This window comes from Prosopis cineraria, unplaced genomic scaffold (genome assembly GCF_029017545.1).
Source record: "Prosopis cineraria cultivar Desert tree isolate PC_DT_omini unplaced genomic scaffold, ASM2901754v1 PC5, whole genome shotgun sequence".
NCBI classification, from domain to species: domain Eukaryota; kingdom Viridiplantae; phylum Streptophyta; class Magnoliopsida; order Fabales; family Fabaceae; genus Prosopis; species Prosopis cineraria.
In genome coordinates, this window is record NW_026555336.1 from 30,157,875 (window position 1) to 30,182,337 (window position 24,463).

Consider the following 24,463-nt stretch of genomic DNA (forward strand, 5'->3'; position numbering starts at 1 on the left):
CTAGGGAGACCGTATTAAATGTTATAACGATGCACGAGCAACATGCGGATATATATGAGTAATAATTATTAAACATTTCAAATACGTAATTTGTTACCAACCCACGTTCGCTATTTATTCCGCCGCTCACGTGTTTTTCTCACGTCTTTCACTTCATCGTTATCGCCAGTCACCACCACACGTACGTCCATCACTTCTACAGCTCCAGAGAGCATATTCTTTCCGGTTTTAAGTATACATTCCTTATATTAAAATATATAAAATATTTTTAATTAAATTTTATTTTAATAAAATAATTATTTATTTTTAAAATAATTTTATTTTTATTTATTTTTATTTAATAGAGTGTTTTACTCTAAACTAAATATAAAATGATTCATTTAATAGGAAATTTTTAAAGAAAACAAATGTTAATTATATTATATCTTGAAAAACTAAAAATATCTTATATATTTAAACATTTAACCTCTAAAAAAAATATTTATATTTTTTAATGAAGGGAATATTACTTTTTAAAAAATTTAATTATAATTTTTTACAAGTAACCCTATATATAATCATTAATTATTTTTTTAAAATTTTATCCTTACACAGTTTTTTCATGTGTAGAGTAAATATTATACATTTATTATGTTAAATATTATAATATACTTTTAATTGAATTAATTACAATCGATAAGGTAGTTAATTTTCTTTAAATTATAGTACAACCTTTGGTTTAATGGGGTGTATTAATAAAAAAACCTTATTAATTATACTTTTAATTAAGGGTACTTTTGGGGAAAATATTATTAATTGCATCTTAAAAAAATCAACAAATGCTTTGTATTTTTTAATATCTTACCTCAAAATACTTATATTTTTTGATGGAGAAAATATAAGAGATAAAATGTTACTCCATCAGCCCCATTTCAAAGATATTTTTTCAGTATTTTTATGTGTAAAAAGTATTTGTAAAAGATAAAATATATACAAATGAAAATATAGATATGAATGATTATCTTATTCTAACATTACCTCCCAACATAGTATTTCACACTAAATGAATTTTGTTCTTCCCTCTTATCTTTTTTTGTTTTGGTCGGAAGGAATACTTCACTTAACTACCCAAAGATAGACAACAAGCAAATACAAAGAGTCATGTAGAAAGAGGGAAATTAAAAATCCAGACAGCAACAAATCGAAAGAAATAAACTGAGAAGAAGCCAAAAGAGCACACCATAGCCAATTCCTGTTCTCATATCCATTTGCTGGGGGAGATCCAAAGCGAGGGAAGCTCCATAACATCTATTGCTAAAATGTGGAATAAAAGAAGTGATGGTGTCCCCACCCACCAATAAAATACACATCCTTATCAATGAAAATATTTTTAGAACTTCATAAAAAATTTAATAGTATAAGTTGTATTTAATAAATCTTATTGGTAAATGTATTTGTACAAAAAATGCATTGCAACTTATGGTGGATGAAGTATTAAAGATGATGCATTTATAAGAATACATTAAAAAAAATAGTGAGATGTTAAAAATAACTTATATACTCATTCGGTTGAATATTATAAAGTATTTTTGACCAAATTATATCACCATGAGTTAATTAATTATATTTAAAATTATATATTTTTTTATATTTATCTTTATTTAATAGGCTATCTCAAGTAAAAAACTTTATTAATTATATTTTAAAAAATTTAAAATAATTTATATTTTTTAACATCTTATCTAAAAAAATTCTTATCGTGGGGATATAAGATAAGATTAAGAGGATCACAGAGTATACTTAAGCTGAAAAAGAAGTTAAGTAAGAACCGACCACGTGTGATAAAATTCCCTGGAGAAACCAACAAAAGAATGACAGAAACATGTAGAGCCATAGTGCATTATGGAGTGGTCTGAATTGTTGACCACCACAAGTTCCCGCTCGATGGCTTTTGGTGTGAGAGGGTCCCACCAGTTGTTCCGATGAGTCCTATTTTTCGCGTCTGCTGACTCAGCCCCCGCTGTTCCAATCTTCCCTCAGAAAGCCAAAAGCCTCCCATCTCTTGCCTTTTCCTTGACGTGGTCCGATTTTTCTCACATCAACGGCCAATCGCTATCCTCCACGACCCGCCCTTCTTTCCCTCAATCTTGGCCCTTTTGCTCCTTTCCGTCATTTATATAACCTCCTCAATGCCCTCCCCTTCCAAATCCACCACACTGTTCTTTCTTCAACCATGGAAATTCCTGTAATCGACAAAATCAAAGATGTTCATATGGGTTTCGCCTCTCTCCAAAATCCGTCTCTTTCTTTTTCTGGGGTCCAATCTGTTTCCTTCGCTTACACTTTCTGTAAATGGGGTGCTCTGATTCTAATTCTCGCTCTCGTCGCTACTTTGGACGTTCGATCAATAAGATCAAAGTTCTCATCATCACATTCCGTCGCCACAGTCCTCCTCTGCCTTCCATCCCTCTTCTCAACGGCGACGATTACTCTAGCTCCGACTACGAAGAGGAGGAGGAAGAAATCAGCTCGTCGTCGGAGTTTGAAGAAGAAGATGATGAGGAGGATGAAAAGACAATGTCTTCGTCTTTGAGTTCCTTCCATTGGCGCGTAGTGGATGAAGATTGCAGAATTCGAGGCTCCGGTCACCAAATCGATGACCGGTTGCAGAGCGGTAGTGTTAAGCTTCGACGACGTCGTAGCATCAGGGACATTTTCTCGCTGTCGGAAATCGTCAACAGCAAGAGCGTCGTCAAACTGTGGGACAACATAGGATTTGGGTTGGGTTTAGATTTCGATGATGGTGAAATCTACGCGGGAAGCTTGACCCGGCCGCCGGCGGCGGCGGCGGCGGCTGCGTCCAGTTCACCTCCAGCTGTGGTTTTGTCCGCCGACAAAAACGCATCTGGTAAAACTGCTGTGAAGATTTGGGACAGTCGTCTCCGGCGAAGGTTACCGGCGGTGATTGCCGAGTGGGGACCGAACCTGGGCAAGATCGTCGGGGTAGGATTCGGCGAAGTCGAGAAGTTTTATGTCAGAGATGACGTACACGATGACGTGACTGTTGGAGACCTGAGAAATGTTAGGTCGCCGTTACAACGTGTAACGGAATCTGACACGGATACATGGTGCGACACCGACGCCGTTATTGTTTCCGCTGAAACTTAGGATTAAAAAAAATTATAAATGGCAGTTTAGTAGAATAGTTGCTGTAATTTAGCAAAAATGTTTGTTTATATATTAACTTGTGCTTAATATTTGTGGATTAAAACAAAAATTAGTTTATCTACGATTCGCATGCGCGTGGTGCGTGCAATGAGCCATATGTTATTTCTTCATTGTAATAAATATTTATATCCATACATATGTATATAACTTTCTTGCGTTGCAAACTGTGAAGTTTCTCTCCAACCACCTAATAGGGTTTTTATTTTTATTTTTTGAGCACATTCCGGTAGTGATTAGTGTGAAGTAGTATTGATTATTTTTTTCTCCGAGTGTAACGGAGGTTTTGAGTTTTAGTGTTTTGAACATAGAAACAAATTTACATTGGAAGAACTTTTATTTATTTGGACCTTGATTTAATTTAAGTCATTTAAATTAGTCAATAATATTAAACACAGAATGCATGATAGATTTACTGCAATAAAAAAAAGTCTATCATTTCTACTTATATTGCAATCTCTACAATGATTACGGACCAAGAGAAGTTAATTATTATAACAACAATGAAATTGGAATGTGGCAATATAATGTGGACGCAAATTATTGTTGTGAATATGAGGTCAAAGATTAATTAGAGAAAAAGAGATTAAAGTTAGAGGAGGTTCTTACTTAATTGTAATGCATTAGCTAAAAGATAAGGTTGGTGGATATATATGAACGATTCTTTGGCCACAGAAATTAATTATAAATAGCTAGAGGGGATGTGCATGCATATGACTGATATTAGACGAGTAACAATTTTTTCCTCCTTCCGATAGCTTGAGGGATTAGGCTTAATAAAAAAATTTTAGCCTGATCTATCATTTTGATCTATAAAAATTTATAGTTTATTATAATTTTATTTAATTTTTAAATCATTTTTGCATTTTAATTATTTTAAATGCTAGCTATTTTTTCTGATAGAAAAATACTGGCTATTTTAGTCCTCTTATCTCTTTATATTTTCATTTCCCAGCCACCTCCATTTTTTTATGTTTTTTAGTTTGAAATTTTTTATACTATTCAAATAAATAATTTTAAATATAAAAATTTTAAATTTGAGATTTAAAACCTAAAATTCAAATCCAAATCTATTAATCTAAACACTACATAATGTTATTTAAAAAAATTACCAGTATCCTTTAAATGAATTAAGATTATAACCTTAATTCCTCGAAGGACCTGGGTTACGTTAGGGGTTCTTTTATACGTGTACATAAAGTTGAATGTGTATTCTTTTGCTAACATTTTCATTAAAATATCTTTTTCTATGGATTATATATTTTTTTAGAAAGTTATTTACTCTCTATATACATCTCAATAGCTACTTTTGGATGTGTAGTCATTTTTTCCTAGATGATAGTGCAAATTAATATCTATATGCATATTTTTTAACTTGTAAGATTTTTCTCCGTGCTTATTTGACAACTTGTTAGAAATATGATTTTGCAACTTTCCAAATAAAATTATTCTCATATAATTTTCATCAAAACCACATTTTGACTAAAATCAAATGGATTTCCAAACATGCACTAATAGAAGTAACAGTAAGCAATATCAATGTTTGATACAATGGAAGAATATTTTATAGAAAAAATAAAAAATATATCTTTTAAAAAAATGAAATAGATACATTTTCAATTTCCTTTAAGTTCTAGAAAATAGTTTTCTTCCCGCCAAACATTATATAAGAAATTAAAACTATGAAATTTGGGATAAAAAGGCTCAAGTTCCTTAAGATAAATAAGTTGGAACTAGTTAATTTTCTTTGATAGAAAAAATTATATAAATATTTATAGAAAAAATTATATAAATATTTATAGAAAATATTATAGAAATAGTTTTAGGAACTAATAGAAATACTTAACTTAACCCCGTAGCAAAAATTTCATAAAAATAAAAAAGTTTACCATCGCCTACGAAAATTAAAAATAAGTATAGATAACAATAAAAAAAATTACCATTGAATATCATGTATGTTTTCTTTTCTTCTTTTTTTTTATATAAAACGTTTTGTGAGTTGAGCTTTTGGGAGCTCAACAAAATTTGGACACATATCCAAATTTAAAAAAATATTTATATTATAAAAATATTTACATATCATTTCACGTAGGCTTTAGTTGCCGAAACTTTTCCTCTACGTCATCATTTATAGACTGGCTTTGCCTTTCACATAAAACTAACAAACATATAAAAAGTGATATCTTTTTTTTTTTTTACCTGAATATATAAAAATGATATCAACAAATACTTTTGTGTCTGGCAAAAAAACAAAAAACAAACAAAAACAAATGCTTTTTGCGGACCTATAGCCAAAATTGCTTCAAGGCATCAAAGGATACGAATACCACTTCGTGTAGGGTGCTTAAGCTTTAATTAATGTATGTGCTTTTTTTTTAATAAAAAAAAGTATGTGCATATTTTAAATTAAAAAATAAACTATAATAATTTTAATAAAAGTGAAAAAAAGGAAATTAGTGCCAGGTTGCACACTTCCAAGTTGCAATACATAATTTATTTTCCAAGTTTTAAATTCATTCCATAATTTTTTTTTTTTTTTGAATGAAAAAGTGATACATAACTTAAAGAGATTGCAAAGTAAAGATAGAGTTAACTCAACAGCTACTTATTGTCCAGATGCCCTCCACTTTCCTACAAAAAAGTGTTCATAAAATCTTCTAGAACGGATCAAGTTACCAACCTCCATTATTTACTTTTTTTTCCTAAAAAAATAAATATATTAACAACAGATAGAGGAAAAGAAATTCATAAATATATTTTGAAATTAAAAAATTAGACAAAGTATGCATTAATTAAAAATTTTAATTAGACTAAAATATAAAGTAATTTCTTATTGCAAGTAATATTTTTATATTTAGAAATAAATAAAAAAGAATTATAATATTGAAAAAAGGTCGATATAATTGTATACATTTTTCTGTGTAGATTTCTTGTTGTGTATAAGCAATTAATTTTTTTTATTGGTGACAATATTTTTTAAAGTATGATCAAAAAGTAAATACGGGCACCTCTCCCAAGCAAAGCAAAACTCTTTGAACAGTGCAAAGTAGTTTTTACCACGGGCTTGTTTTCCTACAAAACAATGCAGCACAGTGACAAACATTTAACTAAGCTACATCACATGAATGTGGTATAAATAATAGCGATTTAACATCTTAAATATTACTTTAAGATTTAATTTTTAGAAGGGGTGTATAAAAAAACATTACTTGAAAGAGAATAACTCTTTAAATAGTACTCAAATTATTTAAGAGATTAATCTCATAACTACTGATTATGAAACCTTAGACAGCCAAAAATAAAAACAAAAACAAAACCAAGGTCTATGAGATCTTGGTTCAACAAAGAAGCTCTTTGAAATCTTGTTTGGGCCTTGGAGTTTTTAGGTCAGATCCATCATAATGCGGCCCATGACTATATGGGCTTTTTTGTCCCATAACACTCCCTCTAGATTGGGCAAGGCATCTTTAATCCAGCTCAAATTACGTTACTCTATTACATAAATACTTTTTAATTATTAAAAAAATATAGTTTTTAATTCCTGCACTTTACTCATATTTTTTTAATAGTCCATGTATATTTTTTTAGTATTTTTAATCTCTACACTTTGATTTTTTATTGTTTTAGGTCATTTTATGAATAACGTATAAGGATTTTAAAGAAACTGAAAAATAAAAGTGTAAGGACTTAAACACAAACAGCACATAAATTAATAAAAAACACAATTAAAGTGTAAAGACCAAAATTTATATTTTTTCTTAATTATTTCATCTTTTCTTCAAAGCTCATATGATTTTTTTTAGTTTTAATTATTGCCACACTGGTATTGTAATCATCCAAATCTAGCTCCACCGGCATTAGTAGAGTGGAATATGAGATCATTTTTTTCTTACTTAATTATTGAAACAAAACATCAAAATTAGGAAACGTATTCATTCAAAACTAGAACTAAGGATTCTTTTCTTTTTGTTTTTTTTTTTACCAATAGAACTAAAGATTCTTGCACAATGCATTTTTATGTTATGGGTTAAGTTGTTTTAAGGATGTATCTATCAAAAAACCTCATTTTTAATTAAGCATTTTTATGCAATATTGCCCCCCAACTTTTAAAAATAGCACAATATAGCCCTTATTATTAATTAAGGTTAATTTTAATTGTCAGTTGATAAGAAAATAATAAAAAGAACCCAAAAAATAACATAAAAAGGACCAAGAAAATTACTAAAAAGGACCCAAAAATTATAAAAAAATAACCCAAAAAATTAAATAAAGTTAACTAGCAGTTAAAATTAATTTTTGTTAATGATAAGAATTACATTACATCATTTTTAAATGTTAAGAAGAATATTTTTATTGAAATTAAGATTGGAGTCTTAACCGCTCATGGACTTATAGTTTAGGAGTCAAATTACTATTTAACCCTTAAATTAATACTATGTTAAATTGTGGTCAAAAATTTAAACAATATATTAAAAAGTAAAATTGAAAAAAATAATTACCCTAACTTTGTCTTGTATTGAGACTAATTTTTTTGCAAAGTTTACCTTATATAAAATAAAAGGGGTAGTTAATTAGGTCTTATAACAAGGATAAGAGAGAGTATATTTTTTCTCTCTCCAGTCCCATATATAAATCGCCTTCTGGAAAATTTTTGTGATCCTAAATATATTAACAATTTTGTGTAGTGTTAATTGATTTATTCTAAATTTGTCTTTGTTCTCAGATTTCAACGTGGAGATAGAAAATATTTGTCTTTTTTAATTTATGGCATTTATTAGAGATACAAATACGAAGAAATTTTTTTTTTTTTTACAACTTGAATGATAAAACTAACTTTTCATGGGTGTCGTAAATTATTTTTTGGGCCAACCTTTTGAGTTATTTCCTACTATTTTTATTATAAGGCACATATAATTATCTTATTGAAATTAAAAACAGGTAATTAAATTATTAACTTTAAAAATAAAATAAATTTTTAATTTTGGTTCTTTTAAATATTTTTTAAAATTTATATTATATTCTTTTTTATAGTTAATGAGTTTAAATAAGGGTAATATTTAAAAAATATAATTAATAATCCATCAAGTGTTTTTATACATTAAAGACTCAAAATTCTTCTAGATGATACCCTCTAATAGGGATGGACAAGATTATATTTATATGTGACTTATAATTAAAAGAAACAAAAATGACAATAAAATTCTTCTGAATTATATAAATAAAATATGATCCCTCAAAATATCATAATTTCACCAAAGTTTTAGGGACTTTGGTGTCAATAATTTGAAATTGATAAGATAATTTTACTCTTATTGACAAGTTGTGATTTTTTTTGTTTAATTCTTATGATTTTTAAATAAAAGTTTTTATTTCTTAAACAAAATTATAAATGTGGTTTGTTATTTGAAAACTTGTTTTTTCAATAATAAAAATTACATTTGACAATTTATGACTTTTTATTTAACTCTTGCTCTTCATATAATAAAAATTATTATTCTTTAAGTAAAAGTTATGATTAGGACTAAGCTGTCAATTAGGGCTGACTCGTAGGGCTGCCCTTTTAGGCCCAAAAAATTGAGGGCCGGGCTTCTATTTTACCTTAAAAAGGTAAATCGGGCCTAAAAAGATTGCCCCTTTAGGCCCGAAAATAAAAGGGTCAGCCCTTTTAGGCCCGTTTATAATTTTTAAAAAATTATAATATAAAAAATAAAAGATTAAATACATAACTCAAAGAAATGAACATATTAAATGCATTCATCCATCCGTCATTTATTTATTAAGATTTAACTGATAATATTAACTAAGTTTAATTTTTATTGGTATTCACTTTGATGTTGCTATTTGATATTAGACCTAATGTTTTAGTTTTTCTTATTGTTGTGGTGTAAATTGATTTAAATTTATTTTCTTAAACTTAATTTTATGAATAATAATTTTTTTTATGATTATAAATATATTTTTTATAATTTTTAATTAAAAAAATAGGGGGCCTGCCCTTTAGCCCGAGGGCTAGGGCCGGGCCTTAAAAAATAAAACCTTGACATGCAATCGGACTTATTAGTTCAGCCCGTTTAGACCCTAGCCCTTCAAGGGTCGGCCCTTTAGGGCCGGGCTGGCCCTAATTGACAGCTCTAATTAGGACTTGTTTTCAATCGTAAAATTACATTGAAAAGTTATAATTTTTTATTTAATTTTTGTGATTCACATAATAAAATTTATTATTCCTTACATAAATGTTGTGATTGAAGCTTGTTATTTTTAATAAGGGTAAAATAATATTTTTACTTTAAAATTTATTGATACAGAAGTCATTGGGAACTTCAGTGAAATTATACATTTTAAAAAATCAAATTGTCATTTATATAATTTAAGAAAATTTATTATCATTTTGTCTTAAACGAACGAGTAATAATTAATAATTAATACGTGTTTACTCAAAAAGAAAAGAAAGAGAGGCAGTACTCATGGACTAGATAATAAAAAGAGGATCTAAATTGTTTTAATTTTGCTATAAGAAGTTTGGTGAAGTTGGAGAGCATCACAACTGTTGATTAAATCAAGCACAAAGTTATGCCACATAATAATTGAAATGCTGTGTTTTAAATGGGTGGGAATGGCTTTAATACAGAAAAATCTAGCAGCACAATGCTTCTGATGTTTCCCTGCCTAAATCAAACGCATTTCATTTCGATTTGCTGGTTGCGTGGCCATTTCAGTTTGTTGATTGCATCTCTTTACGGTTACATTTATTTGATTCAAGAGGGGGATAAATAAATTTAACCATGTGGAAGTCATTATTATTGGTTGCCCTGATAGAAGTGTCTCCGTGAATTGGATAAATAAAATGAATGAAGTTAATGAGCGCATTTGCAGATTCAATTGCCATAGAAAAAATACAAGTTAAAGTAGCACATTTGGGTCACAAACTATTTTTTCTGGTAGCCTAAACTATTAAATGGTGTAAAACAAATCACAAAACTTTAAAAAAGGGAGCATGCAATAGCCCCTATTAACTTTAACTGATAGACGTTAATGTGGAGCTCACAATGATATTTGGGCACAACACAAGGACACATTAGCATGATAAAGGTGCAAATTTAGTTACAAACTATTTTTTTGAAAGCGGTGGGTAGCCTCTACTATAAAAAAAGGATCATCCAACACCTTCCCCTTAATTTAACCAAATATCATTTATTTTCATAGTTATGAGACCCACAAAGTATTAATATCTTCAATCTTCTTATCTTCATTCTCAATATAAGCTTTAGAAAAAGAAGTTCAATGAGTTCTCATCTGAAGACATTTACCAAAACGATGCTAACAAAGTAGAAGAAATAATTCGTGACTAAATTAAGCTGAAATCAGCTTCTTCTTATGCGTAGTAAAATCAAGTTTCTACTTTATTGGCATCGTCATTGTAAAGGTCTTCAACAAAAACTTACTGAACCTCTTCTTCTAGAGCTTATATTGAGATGAAGACAAGAAGATTGGAGATATTAATGCTTTGTGAGCTTCATAAGTATGAAAATAAATAATGTGTGGTCAAAATTGAGAGAAAGGTATTGGATAGTCCATTTTTTCTATAATAGAGGCTACCCAGCGCTCCCAGAAAAATAGTTTATAACTAAATTTGCATCTTTATTGTGCTAACGTGTGGTCCACGTGTCCTTACGAGCCTCACAAACGACTGTCAGTGGAAGTTAATGGTGGGCTACTGGATGCTTCCTTTTTTAAAAGTTCATGATTTATTTTACATCATCTGATAGTTTAGGCTACTAGATGCTCCTCGAAAAATAATTTGTGACCAAATTTGTTACTTTACCTAAAAATAAATGATCTCGATTTACTTTGAGAGCAAGCAGATTCACAATCTACTAGAGCCCCTAACTTATTCAAAAGATACAGAGAAAATATGAGAGAGCGTGAAAGACGATAACATGTAAAATTTTTTAAGAAGATCGAGTTATTTACACTTATATATATATTATATATATATAATATTAATTAATTAATTTTAATTCTATCAAATTCTCTTGACCTAGTAAGCTAAAAGATAGAGCAAATAACTTATGATAAAGGGTTACAGGGTAGACTTTTATCCATGGACTTATTTGTGCAATACACCTGTCATAATCTACATGAATCATAATAAGTCAATCTATTCTAAACTCAATAACTGATTAATGTAAATTCATATTATATATTTAAAATATTCCAACACCCCAGCAAGTTCTGTTCTTCCAAAATTTTGAGTAGCTTACCACACAACTTTTGTTCTTACAATGAAAATGGCATTGGACACAAAGTTGTGTTATCACCGTAACGGTGTTTATGTCTTTCACAAGGTAGGCGTTAGCAAAAACAACAATTTCAAAACATAGCGTTACAATTATTAACATTGTATAATTTTGTAGCTTGATTTAACATGCAGCTGTAATTACGCCCACAACGCCAAACTTCATATAGCAAAAAAAAAATTCAGACGATTTGGATCCAAAACTTGCAGTTAATTGAGTAATCTATAATATGGAAATCCATGTTAACTTTTCCAGTAGAATTAATAAATTGTTAAATTAATGTTTTTGATCTATTCCCTCCATTAAAAAATATAAAAAATATTTTGAATCAATCTCACCCTCAATAAAATAAGTAGATATTTAAACTAATCATATCTATTCTATTACTCCTATTAAATATCCTATAATAAATATAAAGTCATTCATCAATAGGGGCACTTTTAAGAAAAGATAATGATTATATCTTAAAAGATTAAAATACTTTATATTTTTTTTAACATCTAACTCCTTAAAATATATCTTATATGTTTTAACAGAGAAATATTTAATAAAAATTTTTGTTGATAATTAATTTAATTATAAATCAACTATAATTTTAACCTCCAAGACAGTAACTTTTGAAGCTTGAATTATACCATAATCAATTAAATAACCATTCCAATATTTAGCACCTTAAATAGTTCTGATAGTGAGACTGAAATCGCGAGAATCTATGAAGGTTGGGCCAGAAATAGGTGGAACGCAGAGGCATGCCCCCAGAAATTGAAATTAATTAAATCATTAATAATGGTTAGTGTGAGCGAGTAAGTTATAGGATCATGCGCAACCCAACCGCACGCGCACTCTCTGCCTGCAATCCCCACCATCCTCATCTCATCTATCATTCCAGTTCCTTCCCACCTTCTCTTCCTTCTCCTTCTCGGATCTCCCATCCCTTTCTCTCATGTCTCACCCTTCTCTTCCTTCTCCTTCTCGGATCTCCCATCCCTTTTCTCATGTCTCACCCTTATTTATTCTCATTCTTCTTTCGGACCCGCGTGTTCTCTCACACACATTCATCGAACACTTGAATGCTCGTTAATCACCCCCTCAGTTTTTAGCCATTACTCTCCTATATCCCTACCTTAGCTTACACGACAGTCCATTTTCGTTTCGAGCACTGGTGTCAGATTGCTGCATCCTTACTTTCGGTGAGTCTCTACCCTATTCTGTAGCAAACAATTATGGCTGAGAAGCCCTAGGACCAGAACCCAGGTATTATTTATGTTCACCTGAATTTTTTTTTTTGTTTGAACTATCTACTCCTTCTATAAGTTGGACATTCCTATCTTATGTTCTAGAACTGTTCGTCTGTGAGTACAGGCATAATTTAACTATTTAAGCACCCAAGTGCTTAGAATTCTGGGTATTATAATACAATACGACGCTGAAAGCTTTTGCTGGGTCGACTTCCCATTTCCCACTGACGGATGTGGGAAGACCTCCATAAATGCATTAATTAAAACTGACAGAATAAGACAAAAACTATTCATCATGAATCTAGGTAGCTAGCTAACCTATGAGACTTTTATGAATGAAGTTCCATCTCTGATTCATGTCAGCCTCTTCATCATCTTTTTGTAGGCTGTGCTGAATTAAATTAGTATTATAGTGTGCAGCAGCCTTAACTTCATTATTCTTAAAACTGGAGAACGTGTAATCATGAGCACGCAGGGCACACTTATGCTCGCTTGCTGCTACTTGAGAGTTGAGACTTAGGACCAAGTAACAAGACAAACATGCTGCTCGCTCGAGCTTCGTGTTGGCAAATAACAACTAGCGAGAAATTTTCAAATTGAAAATTTGCTTTGAATCTGATTATTAGATATGACCCTCAACACCCTTTCAATCTCAAACATGTTACTGATCATGCCAGGATGTTATTGTAAAGGAATTGGGCAGTTAGTTCGAATTTTTGTTTACAACCCATTTCTTGACTGTTAATGTTCAGGGGGTGGAATAAAAAATACCAAAGTTTTGATCAACTTCACGATACCGAATGAAAGTGGTGGATGTTAAAACGAGGTCATAATCTATTATTAATTAATTTGTAATGGTTTTCAATTGATAATTCAATTTTTTTATTAAAAAATAAAATTTGCCTGCTTGTTATTTACTCTCCAACATTCCTTAATCCACCCTGAGGGAGTGGAAGAAAAACAAAACAATACTGGTGGTGTTAGACTTTGATCTTTGTTTCAAATGAAAGAAATGATTTTGGTATTGAAGGGTGTGAGAGAATGAGGATGGATGAGCTGGATGAGACAGGCATGAAGGGGGGGTCCATTCTAAGTGTGCCATGTTAACTTATGCCATCTTAACTTTAAATATCTCAATTCATATATAATTAAACATAATAGGATAAAGTAATATGTATGCGTATTAAAAAATTCATGAGCGTTTAAAAAATCTCGATTATCTCGAGTGTAGACAGGTACACAATTCACAGGTCTCTAGAGCTTTCAGAGAGTTCAAAGATAATAGAGTAGAAGAAAAATGAGTCTTGTATTTGCGGTTATCGACTAATCATCTTAATAGACTAGATCGGTAACCGCCTTATTAAATAATAAATAATTATATATTTTATTATCTCTGACTCAGTCAGTTAAGAGATAAAAAATAACTGACGCTATTAGGTTGTGAGTTGGGCCTCTACTCATTGAATTCACTTGTATGACCCTCCCATCACAATTTACATAAGATCATAAAGATTAATATATTTAAATTTATTAATTAATATTAATTTATAAATAATAAATATTCCAACATGTCACCCTATTTTATTGAGTTTCCTATGCTCTGAACAATTGACCACTAAAAACTAAAGCATAAAACTATTCATCAGACTTCAGAGAGGGAAACTAAAGAACCAGCAAGAGAAAGGAACATTGGCTCCTTTTTTTAATATGCAGGGACCCCATTCATTACACACAGTCCCGCACAGACATTAATATTGGATACAGAGCAATGTTCTGTTCTCTCGAGTCTTCAATGACCACTATTGTTTACAGCTTGGTTCCCACGCTTCTGCCTTTGTTCCTAATTAATGCCTACTTGTCTGCCTCCCAGGAATTCCTGATGCGTGACACTTTGCATAGGCTCTATTTCTCTTCTAAAATGTGTTATCATATACCTTTATTTTTGTGACCAGAGAATAATCAAATTGTGATATTTACTTGTGTTTATGATTATAAGGTATGGTCAATATTCTTTTTCTATTCTGTACTAGTTTTAACACATACATTTAATATGTAACAGTTCTCTAATTGCAAGTACACGTTAAGATTTTGACAAGTCAATATTTATCGTCACATATCATATTTGCATGTTACTCATATACGGGATATTTTAGACATTTCAGCTTGAAGCATATTTTCATTTTAGTCCAGTGAGTCTCCAGAAAATTAAAAAAAAAAATTAGATTCAAAATGACATTGCCTCGCTTCTGGGCCCCTCAATGGCATTTTCTTTATGATTCTTATTATGGGAATGATCAATATTCTTTGTCTATTCTGCACTAGTTTTATGTTAGAAAACCCAAAATCTATGTTGTAAAGGTGGAAAAGTTTATGCTTCGTAGCATAGATCATTGAGAAACCTCGGAAAACAGCAAAATACTCAAATCATGGAAAGTGACAATGAGGAAGAGAAGGCTGAGAGTGATGCAAAGTCATGATACTTTTTACCTTGAATGATTGTTTATTTTATCAGATCATTCTTTGTGGCGCAACTTATGACCTTTTTATTTAATTTTATGTTTCAACAATGGCAATGCGAAATGAGGTTGCTGTGCCTGTAATAGTGCATGTTTTGGATTGTAAGATGGCTTAATATCAAGTCATGGGATATTATATTGAGAATTCTCATATTTTTTCCCTATAATGTCTTACAGTTCTTTCAAGTCAATCCAATTCAGGTCAATCCAATGCTTCTAGACATTATATATATTTGAGTATATATCCGCTGATGTATCTAAATGAAACAGGTATGTGCTTCACAAGTTATGAAGGTAAGGTTGATTCTACGGTCAACTATTCTGTTCAGTTCATTCAAAAGGTAACATTAAATAGTTAGTGGTGTTGGCATGAAATCCAAGCCTTTGTGACTGAGATTTTAACTCATTTTAAAAAGATGGATTTTTTTTTTCTTTTTTTTGTGGATTATGTACGAAACACAACAAAATTACGCTATTTATGCTTGATCTTGAAAAAAAAAATCTAATAAGAATGTATATAATCATATGCTTATGTGGTAATTAATCTATTCCTGAATGTTGATATCATAATCAGGAGTCTACAATTTGCAGCCGTTATTCCTAAAAAGTGATTTGACTTACTCTCCCTGGTCTCTTATATGAGAAAACTATTAAATTATAATTATACCTTTATTAATCAAAGAAAACTTCTTCTCTTGCTCAAATTTTGAAGAAAAAGTATTAACATTATAGGAATAAAAATATAACATCATTTATATTCTAACTAGACAGGATCACTTTCATTTTCAGAAAACATCTTATAAAATAGATCGATAGAATAATTATCTGGGAAATAGCACAAGGAGACAGAGTTTCTTTGTTATTATTATTTTGGTTTATAGACTGAAAGAGCCTTCATCATTGAACAAAACCAAACAAGACAGAGTTTTGTATAGGATTGTTTTAATCTGCAGACAACCTGAATGTTTGTTATTAAATTATTGTCCATAAAATACTGTAAGCCAATCACATATATATAGTATAAGCAGGAGGTCAAACCTTCTACAAGGCTTAACATGATTAAAGATAATGAGTTTATAACAACAATGATATAACTTTCGCTACCTGTTTAGAGAGAAACATGAAAAATCCAAATTCTTTAGATGGAGAGAATTTGGAGTGATCTTGGTTTGTCAGCATCCAAAATCCAAATCCAGAAGAGTGTTTTGGTGTGGTGTGATTGTACACGTTGGGTTGTAAAAGGCTAATTTTGTATCCACATGCAATGTAATGCAATACATGCTTTCACACACAATTCATGTGCCATAGAAAGTTTCCTACATGATTTTCTCATCCTTTTTAAAATACACATCCAAAATGCGAGTGAGAGAGAGAGAGAGAGACATATCATGTTGGGGAACAACATTCAGAATTTTTCGGATCAAAAATATAATCATAGACCCCTCCCAAAAAAAAAAAAAACTATAGCTACCAAAAATTTCTCTGCTACTTTCCTTTCTTCTGCTACTCTCCTTTCTTTTTTTTTCATTTCTTTCTCCTGGTTTCTTCGCTGAGTTTATATCTCTTCCCCTCTGATCCTCCCTCCCAAGCAATATTCAATTTCCATATATATATATATATATATATATATATTCCAATTAGATAGAGAGAGAGAGAGAAATGGAACATAAAATTTGAATTGAAGTAGCTGGATATAGCTGGAAGACCTACTCCTTCAAGAACCTCTTCACAATCTTCACGCTTGGCTCTGCCACCTGTCTCTCCCAAATATCCGACCATTTCTTGCCGCCGTTGTCGGAGCATCTCAACGGCGTCATCGCCGCCTGGAACGCCTCTGTGGCGTCCAGCCTCTGTAGGTCCCACCCGGCACCTTTAAGCCGCATGATCTTCCCTATTTGCCTTTTCGCTAGCCGACGAGTTTCTCCTTTATCGCCATCACTGCCTCTTCGTATGCGGCCTGCCGCATCCGATCCTCATCTCCCTTGACCCGCCTCAGCCCACCCGGTGGTGGGTATCGCTTGAAATACTGATCGAATTCAGGTACTCCAATGGCTTTCCTCAACCCAAATCTGTGCTCTGAGTCGTCTTCTAAGTCGCTCGCTTCCGGGTCGAAGAAGTGAGCGAGCTCATCCACCATTCCCAAGTCAAGCATGTCGTCAACTCGCTTCATCAAGTAATCCGATAACACAGGAAAAGACACGTCCACCCAGAGGATGCAACAGTTGTACCTTAACTCGGACGAGATCGAGCTCGGTGACGACGTACCATCATCGAACACATTTAACGCCGGGTCAAACTGTTCCACCAGAAGAGCATGAATCAACGAGTTGGACCCACCGACGACGATGGGAAGCTTCCTCCTCGAGCTGATATCGGAAACAATGGACCCGGCGACTGAGCGAAAATCCGACGGCAAGAACTCTCCGTTCGCAGGGTCAACATCTCCGAGCAGGTGGTGCGGGACGCCGTTTCGTTCACCCAAAGGAATCTTGTTGGTGGTGATGTCGAGTCCCCTGTAAACTTGCATTTTGTCTGCGTTGATAACTTCCGAGCAGGCGCAGCGGGTGGCGAGGTCGATGGACAGGCGAGACTTCCCGCTGCCAGTAGCACCCATTATGAGAACCACCTTATCTTTCCTGCGGTGGCGGTGGTAGGCAGAGTCAGCGTCCATCGTGGCCAGCGAGGCCTGCGGGAAGAAGAAGAGGACGTGGCAGGGAAGAGGGCAAGCGAAGAACCCTGAAAGTTATTAGGAACAGAGCAATGGTGAGACTGAGGTATAGAGAAGAACGGAAGCCTCATGGCAAGAAATGGAAAAATCTCGATGGTAAGGTACCGGCTGAGATATATATGAAGGTATTGATGAATTGAAAATGGTGGAGCGAGCAACAAAAAAGGGACGGTAGCAAAGAGAAAGTTGAGAGAGAGAGAGAGAGAGAGGGAGAGAGGGAGAGGGAGAGAAGGAGGCAGAAAGTGTGTGTATGTGTGGGTGGGTTGGCGTGGGTACAGGTAGCGTGTAAGCAGAGCAGTGAGTGGGTTCGTTTATGGCATTCAGAAATTTGGGGGGGAGAGAGAGATGTATCGTCTGCTTGCTGGAAATGGCATTGCCTTTGCCAATCGATACCGAATTGGCTCTGGCAGAGATGATAGAGAGAGAAAGCGGTTTCGCTTCGTTTTCTTTCTCTCTGTCTCAGTGTCTCTGTCTCTCAATTTGTTTCTCTGCGTTTGCTGCTGTAAGCTGGGATTCAAGTTGTGGAAGCTTTTTTGCGCTCCTTTTTCTGCCTTTTTCCGTTGCAGAATTGAACTGCTTAGCTCACACCATAGTCCCTCTTCAGCTCTTCTCTCACCCTTTGGCTCTTGCTTTTTCCCATTCTGTTTTCTTCTCTCCATGAAATTTGATTGCTGAGACTATATCTGCGTGGAGGCACACAAACACATTACCCTCCTATTTAATATAAGTAACAACCCTTCACAGACAGGCATGTTTCTCTTATATTTAATCTCCCAATCTTTTTTTAAATAACAAGAACTTAACTCCCAATTAACAAGAGATTAGTACGATGACATACTAATTACTTTTTTTGTGCATTAAAGTAAGCTTATTGTTCATAATCATATAATATATCAGCACCTCAAACATACGTATATGTAACCAAAAAGGCACGGTCAGATAAATTCTAAATTAGCACTTCTCCCACACGGTCGAGTGTACTCTGTTTTTTTCTTTTTTCCTTACTTCCTTCGGTATTTTGGTCCATCAACTTAACCTTCCGTAGATAAAAGGCTAATTATGATTAAATATTACCAATATTCAATATAAATGTTTTGTCAATGTCCCCCTTTTTTAATTCATTCTTAAAAACCAAAGAGTATTATTCACTTCCTCTCCAAACCTTAGTTGTATTTGACTAATGTTACCAACGATAACTTTTAGTATATCTTTAAGACTCGAAGATGTGAACAGAAAAAAAGGATGTTTTTACCCGGATGCCAAAATCTGTGGCTTTTGAAGCGAGGAATGTGAAGGCCTGAATAGTGAAGTTTTGCTGTCTGATTCCAAAGCCGAATTGCTTTTGAATGGTTTCAAAGACTTGAATCTTTAGGTCGGCCAGCATTAGGAGAAAAGAAGCAGAACCAGAAGCAGGTAATGGAGATGGTCACCACATTACATGAGACAGATAGAGAGAAATCAAAGGGAGGTTGTGGGAAAATGAAACAACAGCACAACAGAAGCGTGGAAGGGTGTCCTGGTGAAGAGCAAGAGACGTGAAACACTATATGAGGCTGCCCCTAAATACGAGGGTAAGTATGGTCCACCCTCTCCTTCGGTCCCTTTAGTAGTCATATTTTCACTAGAGTCATCAACAAAAGCCAATAATCTACCTGCCTTGTATTTTTTAAGGTCAAACTTGAACAAATCAAGAAATTTTCGTATGTAAGAACTTTTAAAAATGCTAACAATGTATTTTTATCTTTGAAATAATATTTTCAATGAACACCTAGCATTCTAACTTTTTTTTTAAACAATTTTTTTAAAAATTATTAAAATGAAACATTTTATCTTTTTCATTAAATTTTTATCAGTCAACATTGAATTCATATTGAAAATTTGATAAAAAAAGTAAAAATGCTTCATTTTAACAACTTCAAGGGTAAAATTGCTCCAAAAAAAAAAAATAGAGTGTTAGGTGCTTCTCGAAAAATACTTTAAAGGTAAAAATGCACTTTGACCCTTTTAAAAACTACCCTTAGGTGCTTGGACTTGGGCTAGGCCTAAACTTTTACTACTCCGTTAAAAAAATATAAAGTATTTTTAATTTAATTACTTTCAATAAAGTAGTTATTTATTTTTTTAAACTAATTCTATTTTTTTATATTACCCCTATTTAATAAAGAAGTTTATCCTAAAAAAATATAAAGTAATGATTTTATTTTAAAAGACTCGAAATGCTTTACTTTTTTTAACATCCAACCTCTTAAAAAATGCTTTACATTTTTAAATGGAAGAAATATAATTTTTCTTGTAATGTTATTTACATAATTTATTTAAAATTATGAATTAATATATAAGAATAATGCAAATTATTAAATATTTATTCTAGTGGATACATATGAAGTGGTGTTGTTTGAAATAGCGCCATCTCCTCCAATAAATCTTCATAAAGAGGGTCTAATATTTTATTTTCAAATAAAGATTGATGATAATAATGATTAAATAATATTTATTTTAGATTTTAATTAAGACACTTTGTAATTATAAAGAAAACTAATTATGTGATTCTTATAGTTTGAATTCAATTATAACTTAATTTTAAATTTTGATTCGTTATAATTCAGTATTTAAAATTTTGACTTGATTGTAATTTAATTCTTAAACTTTTTCTCTTACAATTTAGTCCATATAATTTTTACCTTTTATATTAGTCTCTATATTTAAAAAATAAAAAAATAAAGATTAAAAATATGTTAAAATTTATTACTAATATTTTAAATTACTAAACCCTCTTAATCTTTATAAATATTAAAATTTTAAAAAATTAATCTTTATAATTTTATTTTTAAATATAGGAACCAATATTCAAGTTGTTAATACTATAAGGACTAAATTATAAAAGGCAAAGTGAAGAAATTAAGTTAAAATCAAGTTAAAATTATAAGGATTGAGTTACAACAAGTCAAAATTTAAAAATTGATTAGTTCAAAACTATAAGGACTAAATAATTAATTTTTCTAATTTATATATGTATAAGTATAATTAGAAATTATAATTAAAAATTTTGCAGCTTTTTGAGCCTAGCCCTAAGTCCTATCAATAAGAGTCAGGGCTTGAGAAAAGTGTTGATTTTAGAATAAAAGTGTTTATGAGCTTGAGCCCTTAAGGGTCAGGCTTATAAAGATCATATCTGTAAAGGTTGAATTAGCCTTTTTGGATAACTCCAATTTTCACAATGTTACCACACAAGCCTGAAGGGTTCAACCCTCCGGCTCAATCACTTGTCTCGTGTTTAATTGATAAAAAAATTGACTCATATAGTAAGTTTTATAAGGTAAAAATTTGATCCATAACATATATTATGATGCCTTGAATATGTCTATGGCTCATGTGGCTAGTGGCACTAATAGTTCTTCCCACTTTTGGGTATATAATGATCCATCCCCCATATCCCCCAAGCTTCGGGTGGAAATAAGTCAAGAGGCCCATCAAGAAACTACTACTTGACCTAGTTTGGATCTATCCTGCGAGCAACCAATTTAAATATATATACTCTCTGTGTTAAATTATAATACATTTTTCTAAATTATCGTGCTAAAAAATAAAAGATATTTTGTGTTCTTTCAAAGTGCAATTGATAATTTTTTTTTCCCAAAATGCCATTTATTAAAGATGTAATTAGTAAAGTTCTTTAATTGAAATACTCTATTAAATAAAGATAAATATAAAAAAATGTATAATTTTAAGTGTCATTAACTAACTTATTAGATTGTATATTAGTTAAAAATGTGTTGTAAAACTAAATAGAGGGAGTGTGTGTGTAATTTGATAGCTAAAATTAATAGTACTTATATATAAACATATTTTTCAAACTTTGATTGTCTTTTTAAATAAACTTTCAAGCTCAAGTTAAAAAAACGAAAAAAAAAAACTCTATGTATAGGATTCAAGGCAAGGTGAAGCCTTTGACCTAGCTCAAACCTATTTAATCAAAAATTTGATCTGACTTGTTTTCATCCATACCCTGCCCTCTTTGTATTTCTACTCGCTCTTATTATTATTATTATTATATTTTGGTCAGGTGTTTCTACTTTCTCATTATATTTAAAAATGTCGCGGATTTGAATCTTATTATTAATGCAAAAATTTGTTATAAACAATATGTGAGCATTTCTCGAAGCTTTCTTTTAAGACATGAAACTTACATAAACAATGATAAATTTCTAGAATGCAATTTATCTAAATTTTGGTTCCTCTTAAAAAAGTTATAAAAAAAAAAAAGAATCTTATCTTGCCGTGTGCCCATTGCCGCTCGAGTTCATCTTGGGTGTTCTTTAGGGTAATCAGATTTAAACCATTAAGATTTTATTTGAACAGTTAAGATTTAAAATATTATTTTATATTTTTATTTCATACTCATTAAAATAAAATTTATAAAAATTATAAAAAAAAATTTAATAAATATTTTTATCATCAACCTAGCCTCAATTTAATTTGTAGAGGTCCAATTTAATATTAAAATTTTTATATATTCACTATTAGATATACTATACACAGTTTAGATTTAAAACTTGCAACTTGTAATTTGTAAAAAAATATTTTTTAAAAAAGTGCCAGCTTTAGTTATTTTAATTTTAAATATTATATTTATTAAAATAAAAACTTATAAAAAATTAATATTAAATTTGGATTGTGTAGAGTACATTTAAATAATCAATATATTAAATTAAAAAAATTAATATTAAATTAGACTTTTAAAATTAAATCTAGATGAGGTTGAAGATAAAAAAAATTATTTATTTTTTAATATTTTTTTATTTTATAAATATGAAATAAAGTTATAAAATAATAACTATTCAAATTTTTAGTCTCAATGGTCTGCAAGATCACATCACCTTAACGAGCACTGTTTGAGTAATAAGCATCTAGGATGAATCCTTGTCACTAGGGAACATGCCACTCCATGAATTCATGTTCAAATTCATGAGTTCTATAATAAAAGAGTTTTCTTACAGTTGCCCTTCTCTGTATTTATATATGCTCACAGCCTTAGACTATGTCTTTGCCCTGTGTCCTATTTCCCCAACCTCTCCATGTTATCCTTCTTTTGGTTCTTCAACAATCCAACCTTTCTTTCCCTTTATTTCTAAATATCATATATTTTCTTCTCATCTCTCACTTTCTATCACATCAACATGTTTTTTTTTTTTTTCAATGAGTTCTGATATTTCATGTCTCTGACGTAAACTAAGTTGGTCGGTAATTTATTTATGCATGTCTCTTTCCAATAATTTAATTGATATTGCATATTTAAGACTTAAACTTAAAATTTTTGATTAAATTAGATTAATCCAATTTTTTTTAGAAAAAAGGAGATTAATCTCCTTATCAGTTAATCAAAATACTTAGTGATACATTAATATTTTTAAAAAAATATTATTCTGATCCTTTCAAATGAATTTGTTTTATGGGTTTTCCGTCAAAATTGGTTGCCATTCTCATTATGATTAACGACGTGAATAATTTTTTTCTGTACCCTGATGTCATGTTACCTAAAATTCTTTTGAAATTAGCTTCATATATATTGAATTAAAGTTTCCTTGAGGGGATGGATTGGGGAATTTATTTTTTAATCAAAGGCTGTTTCACAATGTGGATACACCGATCCTTTGAATTAATTAATTAAAATAGTCTGCCTCTTGCAGGGGATATTTAAATTTAAAGTAGAATAAAAAATACATATGAAATAAAAAAAAATATGCTCCCTCATTCAAAAAATATAAAACATTTTTAATTAAATTTCACCCTCTAATACAAAATAACTCTAACTTTTGACATTCACCCTTGTTTAATAGGCTATGTTTCACCTTAAAATAAATATAAAGTAAATTATTTAATAAGAACATTTTTGAGAATCTTAAAAGATTAAAAATATTTTACATTTTTTAACATCAAATTTTTAAAAAAACGACTTATATTTTTAAATGAAGGAAGTATGTGTAAATAGTGTTTGAGTATTGTTGATTGATGTACTCTTGAATAAAATATAATATACAGGTATATTGAAACTCTCAGGGTCTGTTTGGTTCGAGGGAAGGGAAGGAGAGGGGAGGGGAGGTGAGGGGAGAGGGGGGAAGGTGAGGGGAGAGGGGGAGGAGAAGGAAGGGAGGGGAGGGGAGCTCCCTCCCAATTTGGAGGGGAGGCTTTGGAGGGGAGGGGAGAGAAAATTTTAAAAATTTCCCCTCCCCTCCTCCTAACCAAATGAGGGGACCCCTCCCCCCAACCAAACGGGGCCTCATGGTAAGTTATTTTAGACTTTAAATTAATAATTTCTTTATTTAGATATTCATTTTCTTGAATAAAAAGCATCTTTTGATATTTAAATATTCTTATTTCTTGACCCGTTAAGATTGTAACAACCAATGGCACAGTGCCCACCCAATATTTATTCCCATCAAAGATAGGATTTTTTTTATTATTGATTTTATTTCAAGATTA

The 24,463-nt window shown here is 31.2% G+C and overlaps 2 protein-coding genes across 2 annotated transcripts; one reads left to right on the plus strand and one right to left on the minus strand.

Moving 5' to 3' along the window:
* The first annotated feature begins 2,191 nt into the window (after positions 1–2,191).
* Positions 2,192–3,234, plus strand: LOC129311845 (uncharacterized). Its single transcript, XM_054954318.1, has one exon. It carries the CDS (start codon positions 2,332–2,334, stop codon positions 3,145–3,147), a length of 816 nt encoding a protein of 271 aa, XP_054810293.1. The 5' UTR covers positions 2,192–2,331; the 3' UTR covers positions 3,148–3,234.
* A 13,635-nt stretch (positions 3,235–16,869) lies between these two features.
* On the minus strand, positions 16,870–19,131 carry LOC129311971 (adenylate isopentenyltransferase-like). The gene is given in 3 exon segments (XM_054954495.1): positions 16,870–17,176; positions 17,179–17,902; positions 17,905–19,131. Coding segments are annotated over 3 exon segments (1,089 nt in total). The 5' UTR covers positions 18,055–19,131; the 3' UTR covers positions 16,870–16,961.
* Positions 19,132–24,463: the final 5,332 nt, after the last annotated feature.